General features: G+C 43.7%; 1 protein-coding gene across 3 annotated transcripts in view; it reads right to left on the reverse strand.

The window, feature by feature from the left end:
• Positions 1–2,071: 2,071 nt before the first annotated feature.
• The window catches only part of LUC7L (LUC7 like), a gene marked incomplete at its 5' end in the record, with an annotated part of 36,831 nt that continues 16,664 nt past the window's right edge, over positions 2,072–22,238 (reverse strand). For 2 of the 3 annotated variants that reach the window (XM_084641019.1, XM_084641020.1), the window contains 8 exons: positions 2,072–4,178; positions 7,042–7,212; positions 8,252–8,281; positions 12,221–12,309; positions 13,996–14,172; positions 14,700–14,843; positions 18,643–18,753; positions 20,489–20,587. In XM_084641019.1, coding sequence (XP_084497145.1) covers positions 4,037–4,178; positions 7,042–7,212; positions 8,252–8,281; positions 12,221–12,309; positions 13,996–14,172; positions 14,700–14,843; positions 18,643–18,753; positions 20,489–20,587 — 963 coding nt within the window. In that variant the 3' untranslated portion in view covers positions 2,072–4,036. Of the gene's footprint in view, positions 4,179–5,614; positions 5,677–7,041; positions 7,213–8,251; positions 8,282–12,220; positions 12,310–13,995; positions 14,173–14,699; positions 14,844–18,642; positions 18,754–20,488; positions 20,588–22,238 lie in introns of all 3 variants that reach the window. The other variant, XM_084641021.1, reaches the window with a different exon arrangement.

Here is a 22,238-nt window from a genome sequence, read left to right on the forward strand (position 1 = left end):
AAGAACAAACCTGTTTTGAAAATTGTATCTTCTCTCATGTATGTACCTTGATATCAACTCCTACTGTCAGAGGAGGACAAAACCAAGGCAACATTTAATTTACCCAAAAGGTGGACAAAAATGGAAATGTTTCATTTGTTCATTTCTCTTGCTCATGGAGCACAGAGTGCCCACTTCACATCACCTTTTCCAGACAGCCTGGTCTCTTGCCAACATTGCAATAATGATGTCATTGAATCAATGTCGGACACATTTGAAATTGAAATATCAAATGATGATTTGAAAAACTTCTTAAAGCTCATGAAAATCTCCAAAAAGGAAGAGCTATCTGGACGAAGGAAAGTGCAAAAAAGGATTGGGACAGTTCTTGGTTCATTTACGGCTAAGCTATTTCTCAATAAGAAAAACAAACATATTAAACTACTGGGGACATCATAAAAATGGCATGTCCAAGCTGTATCAATTGGCACAAATTGTACTGGCAGTTCCAGCAACACGAGTGAGTGCTGAAAGACTGTTTTAAGCTTCAATGTATCCTTTCACTGCAGAGATCCAATATAAGAGAGCAAACATTTGCAGTATTGGTGGAGTCATGTTGGTGTTGGGATACAAGAGACACACACATAATATCATTTATTGGACCAACTTCTGTTAAAGAGACAAGCTTTCGAGCGTCATTCTGTCAACATCCTTCTTGAATTGTGGGCATCACAACTGGACACATTTCACTAGGGGCTTGTGTAGCCGAACACTTAGTTTTCGGCAAGCTGGGTTGTAAATCTAGCCTGCTCTGCACTATCTGCACGGACTCTGCAACTCCGCCCTAGAAGTCCTGTTGTCACTATAATATATACTGCTTTGAATGGGAGTAAATAAGAGCACACTAGGGAACTCTGAGTGCACAGCTGCCAGGTCCACAGGGACAGTTAATGTACAGCTGGCTAGTGCAAGTTAGTTTGCAGCAAGCTGGCGTGCATATCTAAGTGCATAGACAGAGCTTAAGTTAAAATGCCCTATCTGAGAAAGGGGCAGTGGCATGCACAAGATGAAATAAGTCTCTAAATTCTAGTCCCAGGCTAGATAGTACCTGAAAGCTTAAAGGCAGGCCAGATCAGTCACAGCTGAAGATCAATTCCTCAACTACCAGCTCCCCCGCATGATAGGTGGTGACCTGGATATTTAGGTTGGTATCTTATGTATTAACCCCCTCAGCAGTAGTCATCACATGCGCGGAGCTGAGAGGATAAGAGAAGGAAAGTGGAAGTGCAGCTATTCACACTGGCCAGGAGAACAGTATGCAAGTCATAGCATTGACACTCACCTCAGCGTTTCTAGCAGAATCCTTGCTCACTGTATTTGAAAGCTGCAGTATTGCACGGATTTGCTAGTTTCAACCACAGTGTCACACCATATACACATGCCAAGCTAGTTAGTAAGGAAAAGTATCAGCATTACTTCATTTGCTTAGTAAAACATTTGAAGTGCCAACAGTTCCCTCCTTTTATTTATAGGTAAAGTATGGTGAATACACTGGCACTGAAACTTCAACATAATACTGATCAGCATGTGCTGCAGAAAGGCACAGTAACAGCCCTTTTGGATGGGGTGACAGCAACAGGTAGGTACAGAGACAGGAACCAGCTCTGGCCAATGCAATAAAGAATTGCCCTGAATTGCAATTCACAGAGACTCTACGCATTGAGCACTCACTCCAGCAGGTGGCAGTAGCTCAGCATTTGGAAATGCACCGTAAAGGAAGCTGCACCCATTCCTATGCAACAGCTTGTTTTCAATCTTACAATTTTCCAAACATTTAAATATAAAAGCAGCAATGGTTTGCATACACAAGAGGCATTGCATTCCCCATGACGTAGAGCAGGACTGCTGCCAGTGCTGGTCTCTAGAGTGATTATGAAACGATTTTTCCAAAATTTACAGTGACCAAGTAATTTGCAGAATTTACTGGTCAGGTCAATGGCTTTGGGATCCATTAAAAGGGACCATGTCAGTGCAACATCAGCAGGGTGCAGATACTAGACTAGTATACAAAAGCCAGAGTACCACTCCAAGCCACAAACATAAATCTTTAATGTGAGTAAGACTGGCAAGAGAACAGCATATTTTACTTACATTTTTATACTTAGACCAAAACTCCTCATAAGCAAAGGTGCTATAAAAAACAAAACGCTCCAACATGATAAACCGCAACATACAACAAATCAATGCATGGTGGGTTCCTTTCTAACACTCCATTACACTTGTGTGATCAGCTTTAGAGTTTTATTTGTTATTAGATCCTTTGTGTTCCTAGAAAGGAAATAAGCTGGGCCAGGCCCTGCTCTCAGCAACATGTACACCCCTGCCATTGGCTTCAACAGGAGCTGCAGGTGTAACTGAAGACAAGAGTTGAGCCCAGCATATCAATCAACTGCCAACCTGTGTGATGTTTGCTCATCACAGATTAAATTTATTCTAATGATGACCTTGTAAATAAGAGCCCTGAAAAGCAGGAGCTCACCGATTGCAATACACAGAGATTACAAAACAATAATTAAAATGCAATATTAGTTGTAAAACAAAAAGGAACTAGATTCCCCCAATACCTAAACATGCATCTAGAAGACTAACACACCAAGAACAACTCCTGCACCTCTGCAAAAAAACCAAAAAAACAAAACAACCCACTCCCCCGCAAATTAAAGGAAATTGAAGAGTTAAGTGAATTATCAGAGGCTCAGCAAGGAAAAAATGGCTGGAAAACCCGAACACGCTGGCCACACTAATGCAATAGTATTTACAAATACCTTAAGTTTCCACTACAGGAAAATGGTAAGATTTAACTGTGTTAATTTCAGATACCTGCCTTACCTAATTAATCAGTAGGCTGAGAAGTCAAAACTGGACAGCAGTGGCTGGAGTTGCATTACTTTAGTTCATGATTCTGCACATACTAACTACTTCAGCTAAGTTATTCTGTGGGAAGTCTCACAATAGCACAATCCTTGTGATCACCACTGTGGCTGGCACAGCGAACTCAGAGGAAGTTTTTCCTCCCTAATTTTAAAATACATTTAGTTACAGATATTTCATTCTTCCCACACTGTTATAGTCCAGGTTCCTTTCACCTCAGTTGTAAGCACCAATGAGATAAGTCAGTTCAATGTAAATTTATATACACAGAAACCAGACCAAGGGCCCACCCTTATTAGGCAACCTCCTGTCTTAAGAGGCCACACCACAAGGTACCGTCACATGTACAAAGTACAATTCTGCTCCACCCTGATTGGAAGGCTACCTCCATTAAGCATGACTGAACTCGGTTACAGAGATCAATCCAGATATTGTGTTTCACTTGAACACAGGATTTTTATAGTAGGTATGTGTAATTACTACTAGGGATAGGCCCAAGCATATCTCGGTATTGTGCCCCAGGTACTTTGGTCATCATCATGAAGATGAAATGGGGTTGTTTAAGAGGGAAATTAGGGGCTAGTTTTGTTTGTCCTAAATTAGCTGGAATACCAAGATGTTTCTCAAACACTGGAACACAAAATGAGTTGCTAAGCACTTAAAAAAAAAGTGAGAAAAACCTTACATTCCTCCGAATGTGCACAAACCAAAGGAAAAATGTGAACTGAGGTAGCACCAGTGCTACTGATGATCTCAAACTCCAAGTGTGTGAAGGGACAAGTGGACATTCCAAAAGGGCATAAGTGTTACAAATGATGCAGCAGGTTACGTTTCCAACCACAGCACTAGCTCTAACTGCTGCATTCCTTGGGTCATGCCAATCAACACATATGTAAATCACTGACCTGCGTTGAAGTCAATTCATCGATTTATTTATTCCTACTAAAACAAAATCCTGGTAAACAGTAAGTAACTCTGTATCTCTACAAACTCACAGCTATATGCCAAATAATAAAAATTCAAAACTACAAAAGATGAGTTGTGTTCAGTAAATATAAATGGGAAATTTAGGCTTTTCGTAGAATGTTTATCAGACTATTTACAGTGCAATACAGATCATTTGAGTTCAGATCTCGCCAGCTTCTCTCTCTTCCGATCTCTTGGAACGAGATTTGCCATTTGTGCTCTCATGCCGTCTTTCAGAAGAGCTCTTCTCTTTCCTCTCTCTGTCTCGTGACTTTTCTCTTGAAGATCGGTCTCTAGAGGATCTGAAGTACAAACCAAACCACTGTAAAATTTTGCATCTAAAAGCATTCATGAATGTGCACTTGATGGCAAAGAGCTGTTCCTATCAGGAAATAAAGTATGTCCCAGGAGGCACATGCATATATAATGCTATGTCAGGACTACAAGTCACCAGTAGTGAACTGAAAGACCAGACAGTCTCTCGGTGACCTTTGTGTAACAGCGTCACCATCATCTGACTGGTTTGTGGAAGTCAAGGAACATTTCTCAGTGGTAAGAGAAATATGCAGGCTCTAAGTATCAGGGGGTAGCCGTCTTAGTCTGTATCCACAAAAACAACAAGGAGTCCGGTGGCACCTTAAAGACGAACAGATTTATTTGAGCATAAGCTTTTGTGGGTAAAAACCCCACTTCTTCAGATGTAGGCTTTGTCACTCTCCCCTTAAATAGCTTGACACTAGAGACTCTTTAGGGTGTTGCCTACTGGACAACAGTAGAAGTGTATATGGTTCCTCTCACTTCAGCTCTATTTCTGTTTCTCTTACAGCACTTTTGGGGATACTGTGAGACAGTGGCTTCCTGCCTAGAATGCTCCTTTACATTAAATTGACTCTCCTCCTTGGGCTCAAATGTTTGTATAGTCCTGGGCTTTTGGTACTTTGCCTCTTGAGAACTGTCAGTTTTGCCAGCATCCTCTGTTCAAAGCACAGCTGTAATTTTGGACTCATGGACCACTCTGCTAGCACAAATTATCATAAGATAGCTAGGACTTTAATCAAGGCTTCACTTCTTCAGCCTAGGCCGAATTAAGTAAACTAGCATTTTAGGCCCAATCTTCCAGTAGTGACCTAAGCTAAGAGTCAACTAGTCATCGAGCACCCTTCAAGAGGTGCTATTCCCATCAGGTTCCTTACACCATCAGGTTCAGAGGGCATGGGAAGCATTTTATTCTAGAGCTCCCATGGTATAAAAACATTTCCTTTGCAGCCACAAAAGGTTGGCATAGGGTTTTATTTACATGCAAGCTTCAATTACTCTGGAAGGTAAGGTTGAGACACTATATCAAATGCTGTCATAACACGCAGATATATCTCAGCCACCATTTTGTCTTCATCTCTACGACGGTCATTCAGCCCCCAGAACAAGCTAGCCTGTTTGAGAAGGTGTATTCTTTAGCCCATCCCCTCAATGGTGTCTCTTGCCCATAATTCCATTAGTTTCCAGATGTTTGGAGAGCTCTGCTTTGCTATGGAACAGTAATTGTCAGGCTCACTAATTCCTTTTTAGAATATGGGATTGCCACCGGCTTTTCGCCAATCTTCTGGAACCTCCCCAGTTCATGAGTTTTCAGAAATGCCTGTCTCTGGAACAATAAGTTTGTTAGCCAATTCTTATGGGGCACATGTTATCCAAGGGGGCTAGTTTGTATATGTTGAAGTTTTCCGAAGTATTCCCTTACCTGCTCTTTAGCAATAGTTATTAGAGGGTCTTCCTCACTTCCTAATTGTCCAAACTTCTTTTCTTTATTTTTCATGTTCAAGACAGATTTAAAAAAGGACTTTAGTATCTCAGCCATTTGTGAGAGTCAACATTATTTTCACCCCCCTTATTTATTAACAGGCCTCCTTTCTCTCTGTTGCTTCTTTCCCTCCCCCTTCACATATCTGTAAAACCCCTTCTTATTCCCCTTAGCTCCTGGGCTAGCAGTCGCACAAGCACAGTGTGTGCATAATGTGTTGTATATCATCTGCATTTTACTCAGGTGGGTTCAAGAAGGGGATGCCGTACTAAACACGGCTTCCTCAAGGATGTCCAGAGTACCGTTAGAGCATGCTATGGCTGACTTCAGCAAAGAGCTTGGCGACATGCGTGCACACACACGATCAGCTTTTAGATCCCTGGCTTTTGGACTTACAAGTGCTGCAAGGGAGCATGCTCGTCCCTTGAGGTGCAGAGCATTTAATATTACTCTTTGATGCCTGCTCCCACCCTTCCACTAACCCAGGGACTGTTTTAGGGTCCAGCTCCCGAAGAGACACATCAAGCTCTTCTGTAATATGGGACCGTGAGGGAAGAAATGAGTAAAGGGAAAATGCCATAACTCCTGCAGTACCCTTGCCCTCCCAAAACATGGGAATTCCTAGGGAACCGTCCATCCCTCCTGCCAGAACATGCCAGAGACCGATCAAGATGTAGTCCAGGCTCCAGCAAACAATATACCCCATTCCCAATGACAACCCACCAAAAAAGAACATGTGTCTGAGACCCCCCTTCAATGCTGAGAGGATATAGACCCATACCAGGAGGCAGCTGTGCAAGCAGTAGCCAGCCCATGGCATGCTGATGCCCAACATCCCTCTTGTACTTTGCTTTTAACAGGCCAAGAGGGAAGTTCCAGATTCGCCCCAGCAGGCTCTTTGGCCTTTTTCTATAGAGGCGTGAGTGAGGGAAAGGTTTCCCTAGCAGCAGGCCCTCATATTGTGATTTAAAAAGGAAAACAAAGGTTCTCCTTTAGACACACATCTCTAAGCTGCGATTCTATTAAACCAGTCATGCCTCAACTTGCTTCCTGGCACCATCATCTGCAGATGACCATGGGGAAGAACTTCACAGGCTTGGGGGTTAATCACAGTTCTCACAGAGCAGTGGTTTTCAACCTGGGGGCCTGCAGACTATGTCTAAGTTTTCCAAAGGAGTCTGCACCTCCATTTGAAATTTTTTAGGGGTCTGCAAATGAAAAAAGGTTGAAAGCCACTGTCCTACATGCTTTAGTTCCTAACTTTCAGGTTTGCCCTGCTCCCCCGCGAGGAAAGGCCATTCACAACATCAAAGACTTCCACAGAAGGGCCTCCCTGATAGTGGTGCTTTGTGAAGGGGAGTACATACTTGTGTTTTGAACTCCTGTCTCTGGAACCACGGCGGTGACCTCTGCTGTGGCTGCGTGAGCGGCTCCGATGGCGTCTGTGTCTGTCTCGCTCTCGGGACCTGGAGCGGGACTTTCGTTTCTCGCGGGAAGCGGATCGTGAGCGCCTTCGTCTCCTGTCCCGAGATCGTGATCTGAGAGAACACAAGCTGTTTCAAACCCCAAGATTCTGTACACATGAGACACCTCCCTGCCAATACAGTCAAGACAGGGTCATTCCAAAGTAATAGTGCATCTAAAGAGACAGCAGCAGCCAACTTCAGTTGTGCTTCACTATACATCCTTCCTAACGTAGAAGGCAGCCCAACCCAGGGAGCACACACCATCCTGCGATGGAGGGCAATCAACAAGAACCCAAAGCTGGTAAAATCCATACAGGAAACCAGCTGGCAACCCCAACACCCATTCAAACACATGCTGATATAGCGCACAGCTACAGTGCGGCAGTCAGAAATGGGATCCACACATCAAAGGAAGAGAAGCTGAGGAATAAATGGCTATGGGAAGTGCCATGCAAGATCTTTAGAAGGACTGCAAATGAACTCTTTCCTATGAAAATGCTGCACTTTAAAAAGTAAACTCATTTCACTCTGTCCTAAAACAAGCAGCAAAGGGTACCAATATATTTTTAAAGAAGTGGGGAGAAAGGTTAAATGATCACAGAGTTGTCCCTGGCACAGCATGCCATTGTACTGGATGTGCCAGGGACATCTGGCATCCATCTACAGTTGCCGGAATCCCAACGTTGTACTTACAAAGTGCATTCCATTCAGGGACGGCAAAGCTCGGTGCACACAAACGATACGGACATTCTACTGCCAACAGGCATCCAGCATATTCACTTGTTTAAATGCTGGAGTTAATGTGCCCAGTGCCCTATTCCCTGGATGTCTGGAGTAGTCGGCACTTCTCTCTCAAGTTACTGCATTCCTCTGCCCCCACAGATCCCTTGGAGAGACTAGGGAAGTGTAGGGTCTGGAAAGTGCACTTGTGGCAGTTCCCATTTTCATTCAACGAGGGCAACAGGTGGGTCTGGGGCATCATGGCAGCTGTTGAAAGTATTATCAGGCTTCTGATTACTATACCCAGGAACCAAACACAATTAAACTAGGCAGGAACGAGCACACGCACATGCTGCATTTGAAGACGACTTCGTAAGATTTACATACTCACCTTCTGCGATCTCTATTTTTGGAGCCAGACCTAGAAAGAAGAGCAAAGCTTATTTCAGAGAGTGAATAAAGAAAATTCATGACATCAATACGGGTTTTCATAAGATCCCCAATTCTATAACATCGCTGTTCTCAAGGACACTGCAACACACTGAGTAGCTTGGCCCCTCAACTGGGACCACTAGCGTAGTGGAAATGTACATCAATGGCTTGTTCAACTCCAAAAAACTGCATTAGTCCAACTTGGTTTCGGGTGCTCCATGTAACAATTCAATACAAAACCAACACACCCCCATTCGCTATAGTTTTAAGTATGCATGCTGCCCTCTTATGTACAGTATTAACATCTCATCATTTGTCTTCCATCTTAGACCAGTGGTCCGTGGACCCCTGAGGGTCTGCAGACTATGTCTAAGGGGTCCACAAAAGATTGTCATTACTATAGAACAGTGGTTTTGAACCTGGGGTCCGCAGACTGAAAGCCACTGCCTTAGACACATGTAGCTGAGATTTCTTGGGAGCATGAATTTTAAAGCTATCATAAGGAGTTGCGCAGTAGCTCAGACTTAAGGTTGCATGTTCAACCTTTAATTTCGCAATAACTTCCTTCTGGCAGCTTAACTTTGCATACATCCAATTAACAGAAAATTACATGAAAGAAGTGTTGAGTGAAGGGTGAAGTCTTGTTTAATAATGTTCATTTAATACCTGGCTAAGAGGACAGAACCCCACACTAAGGAAGGGACTTTACTGAGAGGGTGCATTTACTGAATTAAGTCAGTATGTATCATGACTTAGCCACAAGGAATTATTATTATTCAATTATAGCACTGGAAGATAAAAAGGGAATTCTGCTAACAGAACAGTAACAAGGTTGGAACTGAACTTGGAGCTAGACAGATTTAGAACATGCTGAGGTGGTGCTGATAAGCTGGGCTTAAGGTACAGCTGATACATGAGAAAGAAGTTAAATCAACATTGTCTTACTCCCGTGATGTAACTCAACTTGACAAATAGAACAGTAGAGCCTTCCTATAGACAGGCGATGTTTAAGATCATTTTTGGTGTTCCCTACTGTATCTTTAAATAAAAATGTCACGCTCTAACAGGTATGGAATCTGACAGCTTTAGAAAGATAATGTTCCCTTCCAAAGCACTGACCACTATCTGACTCTCTGGAAGAGGCCTGAACTTTCAGAGGGGTGGGTATGTACGCTCTGTATGGGTCAAAGGCTGAAGAAGGGCTGTGGTTATCTGCTCAGGCAAAGCCATATGGGGAGCCTGCAGGTACCAAGCGAGGTTCCAGGCCAACACTTAGCATGTATAGTGTTGTGTATATCCAGAAGCATCATGCTCAGCTGGTTCTGGCGTGGGGTCCAACACTAATAGCTGGCACACCAAGAATCCCACACTTAAGGAGCCATTAACCTGCGTCTCTCCTGACCCTCAGGAACCAGGCTTTTGGAAGGATGTGAGGAGGAGCTGGGAGGAGGCAACCTCTGGGGGAACTGAGCCAGCATTGTGGGACAGTCTGACCAAAGAAACTCTGAGCATTTTCTCAAGGCAGCCTGGTCAGGTTTGTTGAGTTTCTGGCAGAAGTGAGCTCCACAGCTGAGAGGCTACCACGAAGAGGACTCTCCTTAAGATAAGGAGTACTTGTGGCACCTTAGAGACTAACAAATTTATTTGAGCATAAGTTTTCGTGAGCTACAGCTCACTTCATCAGATGCATTCAGTGGAAAATGCATCTGATGAAGTGAGCTGTAGCTCACGATAGTTTATGCTCAAATAAATGTGTTAGTCTCTAAGGTGCCACAAGTACTCCTTTTCTTTTTGCGGATACAGACTAACACGGCTGCTACTCTGAAACCTCTCCTTAAGATAGACACACGACAGCATCCAGGCATGCTATGGCCCTGAGGTGGTTCAGAGAGAGAGGCTACCAGGAGGCAGCTGGACCGTAAGCCATTTAGGGCTTCATTTTTAGGAACCAGCAACTTGCATTTTTGTGGGTGCATTCCTGGCAGCCAGCACAGTGACCTCATCCGCCATCCACATCGGTGCCTGCTGGGCAGCGCTCTCATCAGTCCAAGGTAAAGCACATTAAAATAGCGTTTCCTAGATGCCACCAAAGCAGAACGATTGAAGCTAGGTCTTCTATGAGAGCGAAGAACTAGGTTTTTGGCCATCCAAAGGCAACGAAAGGATTTTCTGGACACTATGTTGGGGGTCTCGTTGCAGAGATGTATGCAATAGTGCCCTGAGACTCTGGACCATTTTCACAATGAATGGGGAGACACTGCCAACTGATGGGGCACTCAGATATGCCAGTTCCCCCAGAGGCTGCTCCCTGCAAATAGGCACCATCATGTCCAGGCTGAGCTTAAGCCAGCTGGCTTCCATGCAATATCGTCGTCTGTCAGTCATACTGGAGGAAGCAGAAAGAGAGTTCTTTCTGGGTCACCAGCATACAAACACAATAGCCTACGTTGTCTCGCTCTCCCCTAGGGTATTTACATCCACACTGAACAAGAGACGACAAGAACCACCCACAGCTGAAAGCCACCAAGAAGAGCAAACACCCCCTGGGATTTCTCAAACAGGAATGAGCAGAACCATAGCAGGGAGATTCCTGGCACTCCTGGCTGTGTCCCAAATGTAAGTCAAAAGCACCTCACTGGTAAGGTATGAAAGGCTGCTGAAGAAAGGGATAAATAAGAGAAAATATCTTATTGCTTCTATATAAATCCATGGTACACTCACATCTTGAATATTGCATGCAGATGTGGTCTCCCCATCTCAAAAAAGATATACTGGAATTGGAAAAGGTTCAGAAAAGGGCAACAAGAATGATTAGGAGTATGAAACGGCTGCCATATGAGGAGAGATTAATAAGACTTGGACTTTTCAGCTTTGAAAAGAGACGACTAAGGGGGTATATGATAGAGGTCTATAAAATTATGACTGGTGTGGAGAAAGCAAATGAGGAAGTGTTATTTACTCCTCATAACACAAGAACTAGGGGTCACCAAATTAAATTTATAGGCAGGAGGTTTAAAACAAGCAAAAGGAAGTATTTCTTCACACAACACACAGTCAACCTGTGGAACTCTTTGCCAGAAAACGTTGTGAAGGCCAAGACTATAACACTGTTCAAAAAAATAGATAAATTCATGGAGGATAGGTCCAACAATGGCTATTAGCAAGGATGGGCAGGGATGATGTCCCTAGCCTCTGTTTGCCAGAAGCTGGGAATGGGTGACAGGGGATGGATCACTTGAAGAGTACCTGTTCTGTTCATTCCCTCTGGGGCACCTGGCATTGGCCACTGTCAGAAGACAAGATACTGGGCTAGATGGACCTTTGGTCTGACCCAGTATTGGCTTTTCTTATGTTTTTAATTAGTGAAGATGCCTGCCATCTGTTCCCTGCCTCGACATCTTCACTCACAGATTGGTGCTGTTTCAGTACAATGTCCTAATCTGAAGTCTGTTCATGGAATTAGTGCACGGCAGAAGCTATTTGAGCAGACCCAGCAGCATCTTCTTAGTAATTTCGGAAGGATAGAGACTGGGCCATAGCTGAAGCCATGTGTTCAGAGTTGGCTTCTTAAGCAGGGGATAAGCCAGCACATGCCTGAAAGTTCCTAGGAGCCTCTAACTTTCAGCAATGCAGCCAAAGATAAAAAAAGCACTATAAAGATTTTTTTTCTTAATCAAGTGCGCTCCTAGGAGCTTACATAGGGACAATAACACAGTGCCAGGAATGAGCCTGACACAAGGCTTACCTGCTTTGTCATGGTTAGCCACCATTGCCTATGCCACAGCAGCTCTCTCTTAGCCCTTAATGACGGCATTATTTTGGAAAGGATTTGTCGGTCATTTTCAGGGCTATTGTAACAGCCACAAATATGAGAGCTGCACGCTTTTACAGCCCATCCCTGTAGAGGGGCTCACTTGCTTTCACTCACCGTCTGCCCATTCTCTCCTCTCTTTCTCTCTCTTCTCTCCGCCTCAGACGATCTTGGTTTCTTTTCTCCTGTTTTTCTGCCACCATTTTCTAAGTTGAGAAAGAATTCATATGCTGCGTTAGACACACAACAAGAGAGCAAACTAAGACAGCAGGAAGACCTTGCAGCTGGAGGCAAAATGCAGTAATTCAATAGATTTGTGCAACATTTGCCTTTTCCAACACGTCATGTCTCTTTATTGGCTTGAAAGGGATTCAGATTCCAAGGCCAGAAGGAACCATTGTGATCATTTTGTCTGACCTCCTGCATAACACAGGCCATAGAACATCCCCAAAACACACCCATTCAATGAGATTCCTCATTTACAATTTCACTTTGAAACCTATCAGCTAGCCAGCTTTTAATCAATTTGATGTGTGCCATGTTAGTTTTTATCACTTGAGTTTTTTTTATCAAAAAGCGTGTAGCATCATGTCAAATAACTTACAGAAGTCCCAGTACATTACATCAACACTATTACCTTTATCAAGCAAACCTGTAATCTCATTAAAAAAAAAAAACATTAAATTAGTCTGACAGGATCTAATTTCCATAAACCCATGCTGATTGGCATTAATTATATTACCCTCCTCTAATTCTTTATTAATCAAGTCCAGTATCTATTACCTTGCCCAGGATCAATATCAGACTAACACGCCTATAATTACCCATGTTATCTTGTTTATGCTTTTTAAATAGTGAGGCTATAAAGAACTGCTTATGAGATGAGACAGAAGGCTGGGAAGCAGAACATGGATGGTACAGACTTTGTTACAGATTATTTAACACTTGAAAAGCAGCTGCTTACTTGCCTGCCAAGACCCCTATTCAGAGTCCTGTTTCCCCTATATCCATTGAAAGTATCACTAACATATATCAGTGCAAAGAACACAGCTCTGGGTGCCTGTGGTTGTTAGCTGTAGCATTATCTGTTTAGGCTGTAGGCCCTTCAGGGCTGGGACTGTCTCTCACCGTGTGTATGTAAAGCACCTAGCACAAGGAGACCCTGATTTTGGTTAGCGCTCTAGGCCTCATTGTAATACAAATACTCAACAATCACAGCACAAAATGGAGAACCCTGATCTGAGCAAGCAGAAAGCACCAGTTCACTTGTAAGGTTTGTGAAGTGACTGACTTGACTAAGTATCAGTTCTACCATGAGCCAAGCTACTGTCTGTGCATCCAACTTCACTTCAGGCTTATGTTTTGAAAATCATTCCATCATCAATACTTCAGCTTCTGCTTCACTGAGACCTTCACGGTCAGCACTCTGTAAACACACTTTGCATTGCTACAGCATCTCACCAGTAGGTCTGAGTGCTTTATAAAATATTAAAATCCAAAAAATATACATATAATTTTTAAAACTAATGACAGACTTCCCATTGCAAATTGTGGCCCAAACCTATGGACTCCAATTCAGAACATACCAAGAACCCAATTTATGTAAGGAGGAAGCCAGTCTAGTGTAATTCTTTGCCCTGTTCTTCTATGGGTACAATTTCAGTTAAGCAGACATTACAGGGCTGAACCAGAAGTGAGGTTAGGCAAACCTCCACTTGGAGTTTCATCTATCTTGAATTCAGAGTGTTTCAGAACAAAGACTGTGTAGAGTTTCCATACAAGCCAAAGACAGCAGGTTACAAAACAAATCAAATGAATAAGTATTCACAGGAGAGCTGTCGGGCCATGGCTGGCCAAGGTAGAGGGATGCTGTTTAAAATATAACTGATTACCCTCAACTGGTCCAGTTTTTCACGGATCTGAATGAAGCCCAAGTGTAATTTGCCTCCAAAGTGATCAGCGAGACGCCGGTCGTTGTCATGGAGACCAAGGTACGCGGAGCAGACCTCACAGACGCGCAGCTTCTGCTGCTGGAAACTGGATGCGGGCATGGAATTGCGGTATTCTTCCTGCGGAGAGGCAGAGACGGCTCAAAACCAGGGGAAACCATCATAACACACACAGAGGACACATGCAACCCTCACAGAGCTTGAAGCGAGTGTTTTAAATTTAAACAGGAATCTCATTCTCAACATTTGGACCACTTCTAACACTCCAGTAAAATCTGTACAAGAAATTACTATTACTATGCAACCTCCTGCTTTAAAAAAAGACCTAAAAAAGCACCTGCTAATAAGAACACAAGAACTGCCAGACTGGATCAGACTAATGGTCCATCTAGTCCAGTATCTGCTCTCTGATCATGGCTAGTACCAGCTGCTTCAAAGAAAGAATCCCTGCAGCAGGCATTGTTAGATGGATGAAAGCTTACAGGGAACATTTCATCTTCTTTCATTCTTTGAGAACAATCACTTGCTAACTCACTGTGCAGATGGAGAGGGGAAGCTGCCCAGCTGGGTGCTATGTGCTCTGTTTACTAATTCAGTTCACCATTACATAAAACATGGGAACATAGTAAGTGTTGATCTTGGCAAACCTCTGCTTCTTTCTTCTTTGCTCGGACCTTCTCCACTTCCATCAGGATCTTTTGGGATTCATCCACATTTCCTTCAGCTCCCAGCTGCTCAGCTTTAGCCAGCAGTTTTCCTATGTCTTCATTCAGCTCATGAACCTTTTCTGCCTAAAGAGAGGAGTTTGCTTTTAATAAGACAAAGAACCCTGTAAAGCTTGTGGGATTTGCAGACAATGAATCCTTCACTTGCACTTATAGCTACAGACACACAGGGGCCTACAATAAACCATTCCATTGCCACCATGACCCCAGGGCTGGTTCCAGTGGCCTGCAGTCCCCCCACAGAGAGGGAGAGAAAACTGTCCTTTCCTTCCAGGTCCCAATTTTTATTCCTGGTTGTTCCTGCCTCCCTCCCACCACTACCAGGATCTTTTAACAATGACTGGAACTTCCTTCAGGCCCACTCCCCCCATGTGGGTGACAGCTCCCTTAGGGGATTCCCTCCCTAGCAATTGCTAGCCCCCCAGCCTGAAGTTTTAACAAATGGGATGGAACAAATAATTACACAGGGAAGGGCCAAACATCCAGGTCCTTGAACCAGCCTTGCAAGTTTCACTGACATTATATCTTAACCTGGAACTGGTTTAAATGCACCTCCTACTTCTAGCAGCAGGGAAGGCTTAAATTATCCTCTGCCTCCGTATTCATGCAGGCCGGCTAACAGGATAGTACCAGATGGCAGAAACTTTACTTTGAGAACACAAAGTCCCATGTCACGCTCCACTACGAGATATAGAGAGAGCACGCGCGCGCTCACAATCTCCATGGGAGCCCCTGTATTTCAAATTAAACTGTAACTACTCAAATGCTGTTAACACTGGTTTGCCTCTACAGTGTTCTAGCTTCATTGGAGTGGACACCTATTTCCAATCTATTAGGAAAGCCACAATGTTTCAAGAGGGACACCCTCAGAGATAGAATGCTTTCAAGAACACACTAGGTAAAAGCAGTAGCTGCAGGCAGCATCCTTATTATTTTAATCTTTGCCCCAGCTAAAGATGATGTATTGTTGGATCATATTAAAGAAGTTCTGTATTAAAATCACAAATGAGTTTGATTCCCCAGAGTTTAAATTCCAGGGTATTACTAATTAAGAGGTCTTGGTTTTTATTTTATTGGTACAACAGTATCAATATCTACAGTGAACTACAGAAACTTTTCAATCAAGTCCTACATTTGCTTGTAAGATTCCAAGAGGGAGAAGAACTGGCTGGTTACAAATTTCAGTAGTATTGGATTTGAGCTGAAGAGCTCAAGGAATATGGGCTACTGACCTCCAAATTTTTCTGCCACAGCAAACGTCCTCCCGAGTACCACAAAGGGTGTGGGGGGAAATAATAATAAAAAAAAAATCAGGGTAATTAATGGGGATGGTTCTTTCGGACCTTTGCTGGTATTTGGGAGGTCACTGGCAGACCAAGATTCCAGGGCATCTGCAGCATAAATTCCTCAGGCTCGGGGAAGGGACGGATGACAGGATAATGGTCTCCTGCTTTGTTAAAATACAGCACTAATATTTATACACTGCATATTAGATGCATGATGGTTTGGTATATAGGGTTGATCAGCATGATTTTAATGCATTACTTACTTGTAGCAAAGCCACAAGCAAGTTACTTAGAGCACCTCTCAGCCACTCCACCCCCCAGGCATTCTGTATTTGCTTGAGGGTTACAGGAAAAGGGTGACACACAATATTCCCAGAGTACTAAAACACTAATATTTGTATCCCCTACTGATAAAGCCAAGTGCCTAGGTTACCTTCAGTCAAACCGACAGGGCTCAGAGGAAGCCACAGAAACCTCAAAAATGATTTTAAAATGTGAAGATTTTAGGGTCTGATAATCTCATGACTTCCCAGGGCTGGAAGCAGATGTTGTGTATCCCAAGTGAAAGATAGGAACATCCCTGTTCTGCATTCATAGATTGAGGCCAGAAAGGACCATTCTGATCAAACAGTTGGACATCCTGCATAACAAAAGCCAGAGAACCTCACCCAGTGATTCCTGTATCAAGCCCACAGCTTCAGGATGAGCTACAGCATTCTTGAGAGACAGATGAGAGTTTCCTCTCCCAGCCCTGCAGGGTCACTAGATAGGATATAAACCTGTCCCTGGTGCAGGAGTCCCTTACCAAGGGCCTCAGGCCAGGGCCTATTTCATGGGGAAATTTGGTATTTGGGGCAAGAAAGTAACATTTATCTGGCAGGCTGGCTTAACAAGAGTAGCTCTTGGAAGCTGCTCAGAGATGTGGGATGATGGAAGCAGATATGCACAGCAAGACAGCCAGAGGTGTATGATAAATGTATGACAAATTAGATGGGGAACACATCACACAGTTCCACAATTGATCCCCACACATACGGCTGTTTTGCTACCCCTCCTTTGGTCACAGCCACTGCAGCAAACGGTCTCCACCAGCCCCCACCAACAGCATGGGCATGGCTTGTTATTTTTAACCTCATCTGTACTTGCTGTGCCTTTATTACAGTTTCTCCTGCTGAATTTAGTTTTTTGAATCTCCCTGTGCAACCCTGGGTAGCTTCCTTTGCCCTGTAGTCATTAGCAATGTGGGTATTTTCAATTTTGGAAGGAGTGAACCATTTACACACACACACACACACGCACGCGCTGAGAGAAAACCCCTGCGCTCATCTTGAAGGGAGAAAGGATGAGGGGACACCCACCTGGGCTACAGGAGAAACCAAGCAGCAAAATACATATTATACAAATTCCATGCCAGAGGGGTGGGAGAGAGGGCTGGGTGTGCGTGCGCGCATGCGGGTCTCCTGTCTCATAAGGGGCAGGGGGAAGCGAATGGTCACAGGAAGTGTCACTAGGAGCCATACGATGAATGAGAAAACAGGGATCTTCCAACATGGATTTGGTGGTAAGAAACCACTGTTTAAATTGCCACTAGTGCAAGCTACAGGTACATTTACTCTTTGTGCAATGCAGCATTCAACCAGGAGACACCTCCTCCGTCAGCCAAGACTTCACAGCAACATCCCAAAGGAGCAGGAAACCAAACTCAGAGCTTCAGGGCCTAGGGCATCCCCAACTATGAGGATTGGGACTACTAAAGAGATCGCCACTGAACAGCACAAGAGAAGAGAAAATGATTCAAGCAGAAAAACTAAGTTGGACAAAGTTGCCAAGGCTAGAAGCCAAGTCAGCCAGACAAGAGGCAGGCAGCCCTGACCACTCTGCACGAGCAGCTCGTTAAATGGCTGCAAGACAGGACAGTGGCCCAAACACAACACAACAGTTTTCTGTGAGTGGAAGGAAAAAGGTTAGAAACAGGTTAAAGCAGAATGGTTTGTCTTCATCTCGATCCCAACATGGTTTTCTTGTCTATGCAGGTAAGAAAAAACCCCACCACCGCAGAAGGGCTGAAGCCACATTTTGGAAATATGACTAGTTTGTAATCTCCTGCAATGTTCCCTCTAATTTTTTAAGTCCATGTGCAGAAAGAATTTTGTTATGTGCACCAATATGGAGGGGGTGTGGCTGAGGGGTTCAGAGTGTGGGAGGGGGCTCAGGGCTGGGGCAGAGGGAAGGCTCTGGCTGGGGGTGTGGGCTCTGGCATGGGGCTAGGGATGAGGGGCTTCGGGTGCAGGCTGCCCTGAGGCTGTGGTGGGGAGAGAGGACTCCCCCCAGCCCTCTCTCGCCACAGCAGCCCAAGGCCAGGGAAGAGGCGCCTCTCCCCTGCCAGGGCAGCTCCGGGGCTGGGACCAGGGAGAGGTGCCTCTCCACGCCTGCGTGGCCCTTGATAGCCCGCTGCACAGCCGCGCAACTTAGAAGTAACTTAGGTCTCTTGTTTTAGAAATCACATTTTAACATAGATATACCTAGTCATAACAATGCACACAGGCCCTCAGAACAAGTGTTAAACTGAAGAGTGATACCTTTGCAGACACTTCAGCACTGATCTCCTCCTGAGTTTCAGCCAGGCGTTTCTTCGCCAGCTCAGTTCTCCGGTCACACTCTGCGATAAAGGACTCCAGGTGATCCATAGCCTGTGTGTGTTCAAACCAAGAACTGTAACTATGGGTGCTTTTTGCCATACAAGCAGCATTTGCTGGGCTCTGGCTCTTTTGCTACGGAGAGCCAGCCAGGAGGATTCCTTTACAGATCACAACCCACCACACAGCTCTCCTTTCTTACCTGAGTGGATGTAGGGCAACATTTTCAAACTGGGATCGGATGGCCCACTGACCTGATCCAGCACAGCAATTCCTATATTCCTCATGCTAGCAGCACCCACTCTGGGGAACACACTTCTAAATGGATGGTGGAGATCAGCCTGTCTTTTTCCCTTCATCTCTTAGTCTTTTGAAGCAGTGATACAGTTGGGATTTGAGTTCCTGCCCCGCAAAGGAGGCTGTGCTCAGCCCTAATCCACCTCCGTATATTTTTTTTACTCAGTGTCATTTACTCTTCTATGGGGCAAGGATACAGTATTTCCTTAGGCTACAAACACACTACCACTTACTGTAGAATAAGCCGCCACCTCCCCCACCCCCCCGAGTGACATAAGTTATGCCGACCTAAGCGTCAGTGTGGACAGTGCTATGTCGGTGGAACAGCTTCTTCTGCCGACGTAGCCACCACCACTCGTGGGGGCAGGAGTAATTATGTCAATGGGAGAGCTCTCTCCCATCAGCTTAGAGAGTCTGCACTGGGAGTGCTGCATTGGTGCAGCTGCATGCACAGCTGTAAGCTCTGTAGTGTAGCCATAGCCTTAGTGTGAGGGAAGATGCAACAGCCAAGGTAACTAGGAGACCAGGATATCAGTGATCTCATAAGAGGGGGAGGGGAGGGGAATGGCAGGGTGCCAGTAATTAATGAGAGAGTTGAGAAGACAAATTTACAGGTTTAGCTAGAAAAATACTGAGCTAATAAAGGAGCAGGAGATAGAAAACAAACAGTCAGTAGAAAGAGCATTGGGTTCTGATATTTCAATAGAAATGAAATTAGGGCAGGGAACAACAGAATCAAAATGACCGACTCTTGTGAAACCGAGATGAGGCAAACCAAGAGTCAACAGCTGCTTGTCTGCTTAGGGAAGGGAATTTCACTGATCCCTGTCCCCCTCCCCACCTTTCCCAGGTAAGTAACTACAGCAGGGTCATTACGCCTTATTTTGAACATAGATGTGGGCAAATAGAATGAAGACTGCTCTGAAGAGTTTCTGTTCTGGCTGTAACTTGACAAAGTCTCTACATTCTGAGATTTAGCAGGGGATTCACACCTAGATGGCTGATGTGGTGCACTGAAACACCACGACATGGACAACGGGTGCACACAGACACGCCGGAGCAGCCAGGATGGGAGAACTAGCATTCCTTTTACGCTTGAGCAGTTCCAATGCACAAAATCAATGCGGAAGCACAGGCTGGCAAAGGTACGATTACACAGAGCAGGTTTCTAATGTTAGAATTCACCCCTGTTCATAGCCCATCAGAGCAGGATATTTCTAGCCTTGCTGAGAGCAGTGGCAGTTCTGAGCAGAAAAGGAATGTAGCCTGTTTTTGTTCCTAGGTTTTGCAAATGCCATAATTAATTTTAACTTTTCAATTCAGCATCAGGTTGACATGAGGAAAGTCATGACATGACATGACTACAAATTAGCAAATAGTACAGTAAACAGAAAGATTAGCAGAAACGTCAGCTGGACTCTGCTGCTCAATCTGATATCAGAAGTTACACTGAGCTGTTTACACACAAATAATTAAAAATCACAATACTTACATCCAGCTCAAAAAATAGATCCCTCTCTTTACTTGCAATCTCATAATCTGCTCTCAGTGCCAAGTCATGGATCTTTGTACATTCTCCCAGGTCCATACGCTATGGGAAAGTAAAGACAAGGTCAATGAAAGAACTTTCTACTGCTGCAACAAGCACTGATATTTAACTGCTGATAGCTATGTAAATGCTCATTTCATGTATCACACCCACAAAGGCAATTTAGAAACCGATTTTCTTTCTTGATTTACCAATATGAGAAGTGGCCACAAGAGACATGTCTGGCTGGATTATTCTTCCAGGTGCTTCTGAAGTAGCACTATTTTGACTATATGCAAGCAAAACATATCGCTCAACAGTCAGAGGCAGGTAGAATGAACTAGTTATCTGACTCCTAATATTAAAGGGCAACAGGAAAAATGCATTAACAACGGGGTAACTGAGAAAGTGTCCAAGGAAACCCAATACAACCCTATCACTCAGGTGCTGCTTCCTGGTTAAGAGTAACTCAATCTGAAGGTGAAAGGATGGAGCCAGTGACCAGTATGTCCATGTGGATGCTAGCAGCTAACTTGCGGAGTAGTATTAAGAGTTCCATTGACAGCTCCCTTTCACAGGGTTCGCCTAATGCAGCTATGGATTTGAAGTCCCACTGGACCAACGCAGTGGCCTCTTTTGCACAAGCCCATACGAATGACCGGACCAGCAAGCAGCGTTGATCAATAAAAAAAAAACTTGTAATTTAAATTACAAGTTTATTAAAAAAAAAAAACGAAACACCTATTTACAATTACATTTGAAATTGATAAATTATGTTAAGACTTACAAAAACAACAAGGAGTCCGGTGGCACCTTAAAGACTAACAGATTTATTTGGGCATAAGCTTTTGTGGGTAAAAAACCACTTCTTCAGATGCAACTTATTTATAATTTATGTTAAGACCTAAATTATTAAAATCATGTAAATTAAACAAAAAAAATATTAAGGAGTACATGTTCGCTGACCAGCTTTGAAGAAAGTCAAACTACTGAACTGGTGGAAATCACCAGCTAAGCATCTGGAACCAGAGTTTGTTGAAATGCTAAACCAGTTTTTGCCAACAGTACCCTTTTCTGCAAGTGGAGAGAGAATATTTTCTTTACTTCAGTTTATTCAACTACTTCAGGCCAATGACTAGTTTATTCCAAGTTAGGAAACCAACTAGGAGTTGAAAAAACAGGAAAGCTCTTCCAATCTACGAATAAAACTAGGTATGAGAGGGTGAGATCTACTGTTCTAAAATCTTGAAGGAGATGGTGACCAGGAACAACAATGTCAATTCAACTAATTACAGGTAATACTTCCTTAGTTTTAAATGCCAAACATGTTTTGATAAATTTTCTTTTCTTATGCATCCAACATATTTAAAGGTAGTTTTATGCAATAAAAACAAGAAATGCTGTTCGTGTGTGTTTTTAATTGCATTTGAATTTCAATCCAAGTATCGCTTGACACAAATTAACAGTTAAAAATTAGTTTAGGAAATAAGAAATGCATCATTCCCCATTTTCTAACATAACAAATAATGTAAAAAAATAAAGACTAAGAATAAATATAAGATGAGTTATATAACTGCTTAAATGAAGGCGTATAGATATAGTGTACCCTCCTGGTTAGCAAAAAAAAAAAAAAAAAAAGGCACCAAGTAGTGTAAAGGCTACATTTAGTTGCAATCAACATATGTTAATGGTTACCAACCAATGAGAATCAACC

Source organism: Lepidochelys olivacea, assembly GCF_965140295.1.
Source record: "Lepidochelys olivacea isolate rLepOli2 genome assembly, chromosome: 10".
NCBI classification, from domain to species: Eukaryota; Metazoa; Chordata; order Testudines; family Cheloniidae; genus Lepidochelys; species Lepidochelys olivacea.